Source organism: Carettochelys insculpta, chromosome 1 (assembly GCF_033958435.1).
Source record: "Carettochelys insculpta isolate YL-2023 chromosome 1, ASM3395843v1, whole genome shotgun sequence".
Classification (NCBI taxonomy): Eukaryota; Metazoa; Chordata; order Testudines; family Carettochelyidae; genus Carettochelys; species Carettochelys insculpta.
Window position 1 is genome coordinate 325,010,772 of NC_134137.1, and position 12,476 is coordinate 325,023,247.

Here is a 12,476-nt window from a genome sequence, read left to right on the forward strand (position 1 = left end):
ATCAGCTAAATAATATATCTAAATCATCATCATAACAAATAATAATACATAATAAAGAAAATATTCCGACAAACGTGCAGCTATAGCCACCTCAGTATTACTGTCTTTTCATATTACACTAGCTATACGGGATTGGGCCTAGGCAGTTGCTGGAGGAGATACCAGCAAAGAAATGGCCAGCTGTACATGAAGAAGACTATGTGATGTAGCAGGTCCCAGTCTTTTCTTCATATTGATAATAAATAAGCCTTCAGCTAACTGGAGTGTTCAACCATGACACAGGATGGTGTGCACAAGGTGTCTGATGTGGCCATGTGGGCAAACAAAGAGTGGGCACGAGAAGAACTCATGCTTGCTGCTGTAACCTTCCACTCCACCTCCTGTGGGGCTCTCCTTCTGATCCCATGCTTAGGAGATAGGAGAGTCAGAGTCCCTCCATCATAGCCCCACAGAATCTAGGATACACTCGACCACCCCTTCTGGCTGCTGGAGCCTCTCACTGTCATGTGGGATGATCTGTGGCATAGTATCCCTCAATCCCAGCCAATCCCTCAATCCTCCCTCACAGCTCACTAGGGGGACAGGGCTCCACTGCCTCTTAGTGGCTCTGCCTCGGCCCTTTCCAGTGCCCCTTCAAACAGAGCCTGAAATCATGTGGCTTGCCTAGAGCAGCCTGCCCAGCGCTAGAAATCCCCATCAGTCACAACCTGCAGGCCCCTCAAGGAAGAACTCGTCACCAGTACTAGTGTGCCAGCCTGGAACTCTTCTACCCTAGATCCCTCACTATGTCACCTCCTTGCTCGGGGTTGCACTGGGTCATCATCAAGTTGCCTCTCTCCTATGATCTGCCTCCTCTTCCAGGGCAGAGTGGGGTCATGGGTTCTTTCCTTCACATGCCTATATCTCTTGCCAATTCGTCGTAGAACAGTACAAATGACTAAAATAACAAAAATCCTGTAGGGGATGAACTCTTCCACCTGGGATCATTGTCAACATAGATTAACCTTTACCATATTTTAACTAATATTAGATTCAACATGGTATATTTTTTATGTATAAAAGGTATACCACAAATTTATTGGAATTTGTGAAATAACTACTTAATTATATATATAAATTGACCAGACAGGTGATTTGAGACAAGATTTTTAATTTTACCATTATTTACTTACTTGGCTGAAACTTCAGCATATATGCTGTCAAAACACCATTTGGGTGAGCAGGTGGACCCCATTCCAAAGTGAGAGAGTCCAGTGTTGGATTACTAATCTTCAAAAAGGAAGGTGAACTGGGAACTTGTAAGAAGAATACATGATAAATGTTAAGTAAAATGTACTAGAGTGTCTTAAAATACACCATGGCATGACTTCTGTATCACTTTTACATTTGCTTTCACATAAAAACATCATGTTTAATTTCGTGGCTATTATAATCCCCCAATTTTATTTTCTTTCTACCACCAAAGAAAGTTTAAAACTGAAGGACAATCTTACAATGTGCTATTTTTGCATTTACTAAGCTTAGTTTTACACCTTAGTTTTCTCATTTCGTACCTCCTTCCGGAGTCTTAAACAATTTGTCAGGGCTTGCTGGTCCTTCCCCTTTACCATTAACAACTCTGACATTCAGCCTGTAAGAACTATAAGGCTCCAGTCCTGGCAGCATTCCATGTGTTTTGTTTCCACTGAACGTCAGAATCTTTTTCTCCACATGCCGCCGCCGCCGTCTTTTAGATAAATTCTGGACTTTCCAGTAGTAAATCTAAGCATTAAAGACAATCTGTAGTGAGTCTTTTGGTGTTCCTTCAAAATGGTACCTTTGATTTATTCATGAATATCTGTTAAAAGATAAAGCAGTCAAGTAGCACTTTAAAGACTAGCAAAATGGTTTATTAGGTGAGCTTTCGTGGGACAGACCCACTTCCTCAGACCATAGCCAGACCAAGAAGTGGGTCTGTCCCACGAAAGCTCACCTAATAAACCATTTTGCTAGTCTTTAAAGTGCTACTTGACTGATTTTTGTTTTGATAGTCTATAGACTAGCACGGCTTCCTTTTTGTTACTATTCAACTGTTAAAAGATAGTTACTTAGGACTAGACAGTGGCTTTTCAACGAGCTGCATAAAAGGAGCAATACATAGCTGCATTGTCCCACTCTCACTTTCAGAATCTCAAAGACATGCTTGTATATGAAGGACACCAAGGAACTTTTCTAGACTGGAATGACAGGCAAATCAAAGGAGACCTGACTCAGTTCTGCAATTAAATCAACACAGGTGCTGGAGTCTGCCTGCCTTCATCTCACTCAGGATCTGGTCTCAGACTGTGACACAACCTGAGGATGGCCAATGAAGCATCATTTGCATTCCCTTTGACATATAAATCATCTTTGTAGAAAAAGAACTCCTCCCCGACAAGTTCTGCAGAGGCTGGTCTTTCTTCACATCCATACTCTTGCTTCTGAATGTGTAACCCTCTTTAATAAAGGAAATATCCACGAAGGGGAATGAACAGACATTTGGGATGAATTTTAAGCAACTGGCCACCATTTTATTTATCAGTGAGGAAGTAGATTGGGTCCATGGTGGTGTTCAGAATTCCCACCACAGAACTAATAGGCTCACCCCTAGGACTCAGCTCAGTTTGTAAATCCCCCCGCTTCCTCCCCACACATGGAAGGATAAAAGATTCCCTAGGAAGAACTAAAGGTCTCCCCTTTTCCCATCAATAAAAGGTCCACAACCACAATACCAGATCTTATTTGCCCCTGGGATCTGATCCCTTTTATACTTATCCACATGGGACACCAGCCACAAGTTTGTGCTAGCTAAGTATAAAAATTACTTTCCAAATGTTAAACCTTTTTAAGTCTTAATGCTGTACCAAACAGTGCCCCCAAAATGTTGAGAGGAAGGCAAAGAAACCTACCAGATGGATCCTCTTACCAATTTAGTCCAATAGGAGAAATCCCTTCCTAATCCCAAAATGGGCAATTATTCAGACCTTCAGCATCCTAAGTAACATCACCAATATTATACTAAGTATAACAACTAACCAGTGAGTTCATTTCCTCATGCCCAGCCAGTGGGAAGTCAGCAGACCTGGCAGGGGTAGCCCCTTGCTGTAGTAATTCAGCCTGCAAATATACACTTATTGGGATCCCAACTGTGGGACCACTGACAAAAGTTTGCAAATGATTCCAAATGCATATAAAAATAAATGTTGATGGGAAAGGGTGCAGAAGAGAGAAAGACTGAATTAGTTTAAGCAGCAAAAACGCTTGTTGACGTTACTCAAGTCTGTGTTAAGATCACATCTGACAAACATGACAAGTGTGGGATTAGAAATCTGTGAAACTGTGGTTCTTTGAGAGATGATGGAGACATGCATTCTAAATAGATGTGTGCACTCTGTGTGCCAGCACTAGAAACTTTTGCCTATTCGTATCTGTAAAGGGGCAGCACTCACATCTCATGCCTGCAGCCTCTCCCCTGGCTCCAGAAGGCAGCCAGGTCCCACTCAATTCTTAATTTATTCACACTGAACATCTGGGAAAGGGTCCAACGCAGTAGGCATGGAGGAAGGGTTGTGGAATACACATCTACATCTCATCACAATGAACCCAGTTAGAGTAAGTAACCGTTCCTTCTTCCTTCAATATACATGCGTATTTCGACTAGTGGCCGACGGGCCGTATTCTCATCTGGAGGTGGGGCTCAAAGTCTGTCTGAGTAACGATCACAAAACTGCTCTTCCAACAATAGTGTCTGCTCGGGAAGAAGCAGTGACTACCCAATAATATGTAAATGTATGTATGGTCGTCCTTAAAATGCTCTATGGAAATGTCAATGGGTAATGTTACCAACATTGCTTGTGCTTTCGTTGAACATGCCATATTTTTTGAGGATGCATAGCTGATGGTACTGCATATGCAGTCCTGATATAAGACTTTATCCATCTGAAGATGGCCTGCAGAGAGATTGCTTGTCCCTTTGTGTGGCCCACATGTGATACAAACAGCTCTGACAAAGCATGAAATTGTTCAGTCCTGTTCAGATAAAAGGCCAGACACCATGTAATATCTAACATATGGAGACACTGATCCTCCAGGGGGGATTACAGCTTGGGGAAAAGTATAGACAAATACCCCATCAGATTTAAATGAAGCTGAGAGACCACCTGGCATACAAACTTTGGATGTGGTTAGAACATAACCTTATCCTTGGAGAACTGGGTGTAAGGAGGCCAAATCAGTAGGGCCTGCAACATACCCACCTTCCTGGCAGAGGTAATGGCTATCAAGAATACTGTTTCCTGAAACAGGAGAGACAGTGGGTAGGAAGCAAGAGGCTTGAATGGAGGTCATATTAGAACTGCTAAAACTGTCTTCAGGTCCAACAAGGGGACTGGCTCTTGGGTGGAGGATGTAGATGGAAAAGTCCTTTCAGAAATCTCATCAACATAGCTTTCAATAAAATCACTTTTTTCTTGGACAGACACATGAAACACCAATATTGCATCTAAGTACAGTCTCAGAGAACTAAGTGCTAACTTAGATCTCCCAGCATGTAGCAAGTATTCCAATATCTCCTAGATGAGTGTTTCACAACCTTTTTAAAAGAAGAACCCCTTTTTAAAAAAAATTGTAAGTGCCTCTGGACTTCTCTTGCTTTCCAACAGTGGTACACTTACCACCAGTTGCGAAAGATGGTCCTAAATTAACCTGAGGTCTTGAAACAAGTGCAATTCAACCTTTCCAATTTACTGTACCTTTTTCTGGAGTCAGATTTGTTTTGCATATCACCAAGTTACACCTCACTTTAAAGCTACTTACTGATAAAAACATGCAAAAATATCACAAAAGACTACTACTGAAAACCTGCTGACTTTCTACCATCTTATTCTCTAATGACTGAATTGAAATAGAAATATTGTACTTATATTCCAGTGTGAGGCCTACGAAGCAGTAGAAACAAGTCACTGTCTGAATGAACTTTTAGATTGTTCTGACTTTACTAGTGATTTTTATGTAGCCTGTTATAACACTAGGAAAATACCTAGATGAGTTGATGCACCCCGTGAAAGACCTCAGGGTACCCCCAATGGTACACATACTCCTAGCTGAGAAACACTGTCCTAGATAGACATGTTTGCTGGATGGGCCTAGGATCACATGGAAAACGTGTTTCAACTTGCCAGCTGGACCAGCCTAGTGGAGGGCTTCCTATTATTAAGTAGAACCCATTGGACAGCCTCCAAGCAATGCTTTTTCTCCTTGTTCAGTCACACTATAAGGCTATGTCTACACGTGCCCCAAACTTCGAAATGGCCATGCAAATGGCCATTTCGAAGTTTACTAATGAAGCGCTGAAATGCATATTCAGCGCTTCATTAGCATGCGGGCGGCAGCCGCGCTTCGAAATTGACGCTCCTTGCCGCCGCGTGGCGCGTCCAGACGGGGCTCCTTTTCGAAAGGATGCCGCCTACTTCGAAGTCCCCTTGTTCCCATGAGCTCATTGGAATAAGGGGACTTCGAAGTAGGCGGCGTCCTTTCGAAAAGGAGCCCCGTCTGGACGCGCCGCGCGGCGGCAAGGAGCGTCAATTTCGAAGCACGGCTGCCGCCCGCATGCTAATGAAGCGCTGAATATGCATTTCAGCGCTTCATTAGTAAACTTCGAAATGGCCATTTGCATGGCCATTTCGAAGTTTGGGGCACGTGTAGACACAGCCTAAAAGTGCAAGGGGCTGATCACTGGACACCAGGCGTAGCTGCAGTCCTGTGCAAGGAGGCTGGGAAGGAGAGGATGAACTGATGGAGTGAGGAGATCCCAGAACTAGCACTGTCTCAGCCATGATGGAGTGTTCAGGAAAAGCTTGGCTTGATCTACCTTATGCTTGGGAATGTTTGGAATAGTAAGGAAGCAGAATAGACTGCCAACTGCAGTGCAAAGCATCAGAGAGGGAGCCCACGGTAAGCCTCTTCTAGAGCAAAGAAGGTGATACTTCCTGTTTTCCTTCACTGCAAAGAGGATGATTATGGAGATGCCCCAAGTTGTGAAAACCATCCAACTGCCATTTGCTTTCAGCAACTATTCATGGCTCAAAGAGAGAAAAATGCTGTGGTGGTTTGTGAGGTTGTTCTGGATCCCTGGTAAGTAGACAGCCACTGGGTAATTTCTTCTTCAATGCAGAATTTCCAAAAGTTGATCATCTCCAGGCAGAGTGATTTGGAGGGATCTGGAGTCTGCTGACACAGTTTGCTGAGTATGTGAACCTTTGATATAGTCCAGAAAGGCACAGCACATGTTACAGAGGACCCAAAATACAGCACATTGATGTGGAGCAAGGGGTTTGTTCCAACAAAAGGCTTGCACCTTCAACAAGATCAAATGCTTCCCCACCTCCACCTAAGGGACACACTGATAGCTACTGAATTGGCAGGAGAGGGCTAAGTGAAAGGGACACTTTGCACACATTGTACAGGGACTCCCACCTGCAGAGGGACATCAGGATTGATGAAGGAAGGTGAACCAACCAAACCAGAGTATGCGGGGAAGGGCACTATACCATCCTGAGCAACATCTGAAGTTGGTAAAGATACAACTTGTTGAGATATACAACCTTGAGACAAGCAGACATGTGGACCAACAGGCACATACGCATGCTGACTGTCATGAATGATGGTGACTGAAGATCAAGGCACATCTGTCAAATTGCCTGGAAATGGATGATCAGCAGAAATGCCCTCAACCTCATGGAATCTAACAAGGCCCCAGTGAACTCTCCAAGGCCAAGGTTGACTTCATGGTATTTAGAATGAGTCCCACAAGTTTGTGTAACCATAGCACAGTGTCAACATCTGTAGGAACCTTCTCTTTGGAGCCCCCACTCTGCAACCAGTCAGTGAGGTAGGGGAATATATGGATTTTCCTCCCTGTGAAGTACACTATGACCACTGACATGAATTTTGAGAAGACTCTCAGTGGGGGTGGAGCACAGAAGAGAGGCCAAAGGAGAGAACTGTGAACTGAAAGCATCAGTCTCCTACCATGAAGTGAAGAAACTTTCTGTGATTTCATAGAATGACCACATGAAAGAAAGCATCTTGAAGGTCCAGAGCAGTGGACCAGTTGCTCTGAAACAAAGCTGAGAGGACAGCTGATATCTTACGTATTTCATGAAGCTGCTGAGTCTGTGGAGGTCAAGGATGGGCCTCATCCTGACCATGGAATTTGATATCAGGAAGCAGAACCCGTGACCCAGTGCTTTCTACACTAGCAGATAGATGACCTGCTCAAAGAGCAGTGTCTCATGAGAGGTGGTGCCTGAAGAAGGACGGAGAAGGGGGCGTGAAAGGGGGAATGGAGAAGAACTGGATGGAATAGTCTCATCTGATAGTGTTTATGTCTCCACTGTTGGAGGTAATCAAGATGCAAGCAGTGCAAAACTGGGCCAACCTGTCCTCAAAAGAATTGGGGGTGACAGGGAGGAATCAAAACTGGAACGATATATCAGTATGGCTGCTTAGCAGCCAACAAAAGAGGGTATGCATACCATATAGACCACAAGACCTAATATTTTCTCTTATGATCTTTGTCCTTCCTCCTAGGGGAAGCTGCACAGATGACACAACCTAGGCAGTGGTTGTTCGCTGAGCCCCACAGTGGTGTAGGTGTGAGGATGGCACATATACCTCCAAATACCTTATAGTAGCTCTGGAATCGATAACGAAATGCAGGGTTTCATTAGACCAAGCATGTATTGCAGAGATGTTCTGGTCACCAATTAGTTCACTGAACAGATGCTCAAAATTCCTCATGAGAAGCCTAGGGCAACCGGTCCTCAAATTAGGCCACAGCTGACCAATTAAGAAAGTCAAAATTGGACAGCAAAGCTTATGGGTGTGTGATCCTCACCTGTAGTGAAGAGGAAGTGCATATTTTCTTACCAAAAGGCCCAGGCACTTAGAGTCTCTGTCCTTGGCAGTGGACTTGAACCTTCCCTGCAGGGCTGTCACTCATCATCATGACAACCAGGGAGTTTGACGACGGGGAGAACAGATCACATGAATCACTGAACAGGCATAAAACAGTGTTTCTCCAAACACTTGGGCCTCAGTGGTACTGAGGACAGAGCTCCCCAAAATGCTCTCACAGGCTTAAGGAAGGGCCATCCTCCCAGGGACACAGTTCTGGAGAATGCCCAAGAGTTTTATGGGGTATGTTACTGGAGAAACATTGTTTGAATACAAAAAGGATGCAGTCACACATCATAAAAGATATGGATATGCCTGGAAACCATCTGGGATGGAAGGGGAGGATGAACCAGGCAGCACTGTATTGTTTGGAGATGAGAACAAAGCTTCTGTCTGAGCCTCAGATGGGCTACTCCCAAGAAGGTCTCTCCCTTTGGAGATACTGTGGTAGCTTCACAGGAAGGGTAGCTGTGGGTGTCTGGACTGTCAGCTGATCTGCAGCCCATGATGTCACACAAGCAGGTAATCTTGGCTTTGATTAAGACAAAGCCCAAGGGGTTGAGGCCATGCCAGTAGCCCATTTGGGATCGAGCCAGTGTCCACAGGGCCGCGGCCACATCCACAGTCAGCACTCGTGCGGGGAGAGCTAGGTCTGGCAGTCTGGCCAGGGCTAGAGCCAGCCTCTGTGGCTAACAGCCCAAGGTGGTCAGACCAGTATTGGTCCAGCAGGGGCTGAGGTCCAGGCAGGAGTAAGGTGACCATCCATCCCATGTTTAGTGGGACAGCCCCATATTTCTGGTAACAAAAAGGCATCCTGACTTATTTTAACAATGGGGCTAATTTCCCTGTATTCGGCCCCCTGCTGGCACACAGGTGCAGCTGCTGGTTGGAGAGCAGGTGGAAAGCGGGTACACACGTGATCTCCAGCCACACCAGAGGGAGCCAGCAGGGGCCCTGCAGTGGCAGAGGTATGTTGGGGTATAAGGGTGGCTGCTGCCTCCTTCCCGGCTCCCCAAGGCATGGGGCAGCTGGGGAGGTCCACTGGAGCAGCAGCCCTTGGCAGCTACAGCCAGGGAGTGCCTGCCCCACCATAATAGGGATAGAAAAATATGGTCACCCTAGGCAGAAGGTAAGGGGGAGGCAGGGGGGCAAAAGAGGAACTGGCAGCAGACTGGGTGAGCAGGGCAGGGGACCTCCCTTTGTCTGGCAAATTCCCTCATCTGGGACCAGTAGGTTTGTCAGATGTTGTGGTGGCTGGTAACACACTGTCATGTGCCTGTTTGTCTAGCAAAGAGGATGCAAATCAGAGGCAGCAGCAAAATTAAGCTGAATTTTCTATCTTTGCTGTTCTTTGCTCTTCCAGACTTAAGGGGCTGCCAACAAAGGGGTTTTTGCCAGCAGAACGACGTCTACACTGCTGGATTTCTGTTGTGAATATGCAAATTAGCTTTGTGAGTAAGCATAGTAGCCATGCAAATGAGCTACCATTTTGCATTTTTGAGGTTGCTTATTTGCATCATACTGTCACCACTTGGGCTCAGTGGAGACACAGCCTACAGAGTTTTGTTGACAAAATCATGGAGAGTCCACCCCTAAAATGTGTTCTGTTGAGAATTAGTCAACAGAACGTAGCAGTTCTCTTGGGGGAGTTACGTTGCTCCTGTATGAGGCGTAATACCTCTGTCGGCAGATTCTGTCAACAAAAAAATTAGTGTAGACACTTCAGGGGCCTCTGTCAACAGAGAGGGCTTCTGGTTCACTGGGCAGCACTTCCAGCTGGCTGTTCTGCCGAGAGAGGGCTGGGCAGTCTGGCCACTCTCTGTCAGAGTGGATTGCTCTTTCAAGCTGCTTTTGTGCGTAGACGTGATCTGTCAGAGGTTTAGTCAGAAGATATCTTCCAACAGTAATTTCCGTTGACAGATTGCTGTAGTGTAGATCAAGCAAAAGAGAATTATTATCATCTTTAATACCAGCTAAGACATGGTCAAACAAGGGCTGTTTTTCCTTTATAACACTCTCTCCAGCTAAAGGAAAAAGGAACAGAAACAAAGATGAAAGGGGATGGAAAATCCTTAGTTAATACTTTACACTACAAATACTGTAACTTTTTTCTGCATCTGTAATAAAATCTCAAGCGACTTTTAATAGTGTGTTTGCTATGGGACCACGCAGGTTCATGAATAGTGAACTCTGGACCTTATTTAACATGGACTGTGACTGGATCATGTTAACAGCTTTGATTCTTTGGGACCATGAATTCTATCAAAATACTCAATGCATCCCTATCAGTCTGCCTCTCCTGCCTCCCCGTGGACACTGCCTAATTCCCCTGGTGCCTTTTCAAAGTCCTTTTACAGCTGGCTGTGTGGGGCGTGCATTTCTGTCACTCACCTTTGAAATTCTAGAACGTTACGCACTGCAAACAACTATTGTGCTCTGTTGAAATCTGACTGTGTGAGGTGCTGAGCACATTCAGGCTTTTACCCTTGCCTTTCCTGGGGAACATGAACCTAGGTTTGAATACCTTAACTTCTAATTCTTTGGAGTGCTTCTTCTTTCTTATTCCCAACATGTTTTTCCTGAGTGCTCATGAAAGGAATTGCATTTACAGAGCTGCAGATTCACCTCCATTAATGTCTCAGCAGATGGTCAACGTTTTCATTACATAGGGGGTATCTCTAGTAACACACACTCCTTGGTATCTGCTAAACATTACTTAAAAAAATATAGTTAGCCTGAGGGTGTTTTTTCCAGAATTAACAAATGTGATGGTTTAATTCCTCTCAGAGTATATTTGTCTAATTGCTGTGTCACTCTTCTCTTGCTTAGAGACTGTAGACTTTCCCAGAATGTAGGTGTGAGCTTCCTGGCATGATTACTGAGATTCTCCTTGGCACCTTTTACTTTACCTTTCAGTCTCTAAAAACAATTCTCCAGAAAATTCAAGTTTTGCATTAGTCTTAGGAACATCACCCTCAAATATATCAACTTTTATTTTGCAGGGCCACTGTTACACTGTGAATCTGATCCTGTGCTAAAGTTATTATTGTGAGGTAAAATCCTAGCTCTGATGTCGTCAATGGCAAGATTCCCATTGAATTTAATGGAGCCAGGATTCTACCTAGTAAGACTAGGAAACAAATTACTTTGTTAGTATCGAAAGCCATTTACACCAAGGCTGGCTCTACATGGAGCCACTCTCCCAGCAGCTCCATGCTAATGAGCAACCTCGCAATTGCAAATGGCTGCTCATTAGCTTGGTCCCACAGCTCATCAGTGTAGCCACATGAGATCTTGCTCTCTGAAGACGGGGGTGCTAGCAGTAAGGAAGCAGTGTGGACGTGCCCTTGCCGGCAAAAAGCCCCTCTATCACCAGCCCCTTATGTCTGATTTTTTTCCCACAGAAAAAGAGGGTCTTTTTGCCGGCAAGGGCACACCCATATGGACTTTTTACTGCCAGCAGCGCTGGCACTGCCGAGAGTGAGATCTCATGCGGCTAAGCTAAATAGTCATGGGACCATGCTAATGAACAACCATTTGCAATTACAAGGCTGCTCATTAGCACGGAGCTGCCAGGACAGCGGTGCCATGTAGACCCAGCCTTACAGAAACTGATTATCTAAACAAGCTCTGCATTTGGTTAAGAATATTCTTGTCACTGTACGTTCTAATTTGTTTTTAGTTTTAGTTTATTTAGGGAGTTTAAATAAAGGCGCTAGTGTTGTGTTATCCTGTCAGGGACTAGGTTATACATAGTGATATCAGGATTTTAAGTTTATCAAGCTCATGTAGCCTAATCTTGGTTTCTGCTAAATCAACTGCAAACCTCAGACTGATTTGAATTATATTAGGATCTAATTGTTTTTATTACTTTGCATGTGATTGTTTGTTATTCCAGCATAATAGTCTTTCCCATTATACTAAGGGAAGGGTCCAACATAAAAAAGCAGTGCTTTTTTTGTTTAAAAAATTTTTAAAAAATAAAATAAAAAGAGGAGCTGGTAATCAGCTGGCTCCCAACCCCCTCCCCTAGCCAATCTCACGGCTGAGGCTGCTGAGGTGCCGGTACTCATTACCAGCAAGTACCGGCACAAAAAAAGCACTGATAAAATGAGTGTCTATGGAGCAAAAGACTTCCTTCTGAAGGAAAGGAATTGGCTCAATTGGTTTTCAACATAAAGGGTAATGCTTCATGGCCTTCAGGTTTGAAGTAAGATGCTGGCAGAATTTGAGGTAGAAAAAACAATAGCTGCACCCTGCCTGAACAAATCTGTGCAACAGCACTTCTTTAATACCAATTAGCTAGGAAACACCTTGAAACTTTTTCGGTTATGTAGCACTCCTACAGAAGTATAATGATCAGGATGAGTAAATCAATCAAGTGTTAGCCTGTAGCAAGGTTGTACTTAGTTTGGATTTTGCATCTGTTCTGAACTGCATGGAAGCATTTTTATAAATCCAAAGTTACTAGGTAATAGAAAGGGAAAGAAATGAGAATAATG

At 44.3% G+C, this 12,476-nt stretch overlaps 1 protein-coding gene across 3 annotated transcripts in view; it reads right to left on the bottom strand.

Annotated features, from left to right (window-relative positions):
* The window catches only part of NRCAM (neuronal cell adhesion molecule), a 312,466-nt gene that overhangs the window by 42,566 nt on the left and 257,424 nt on the right, over nucleotides 1-12,476 (bottom strand). For all 3 annotated transcript variants that reach the window (XM_075014586.1, XM_075014593.1, XM_075014600.1), the window contains 2 exons: nucleotides 1,554-1,761; nucleotides 1,173-1,295 (listed from right to left, as the gene is read on the bottom strand). In XM_075014586.1, coding sequence (XP_074870687.1) covers nucleotides 1,173-1,295; nucleotides 1,554-1,761 — 331 coding nt within the window. The remainder of the gene's footprint in view (nucleotides 1-1,172; nucleotides 1,296-1,553; nucleotides 1,762-12,476) is intronic.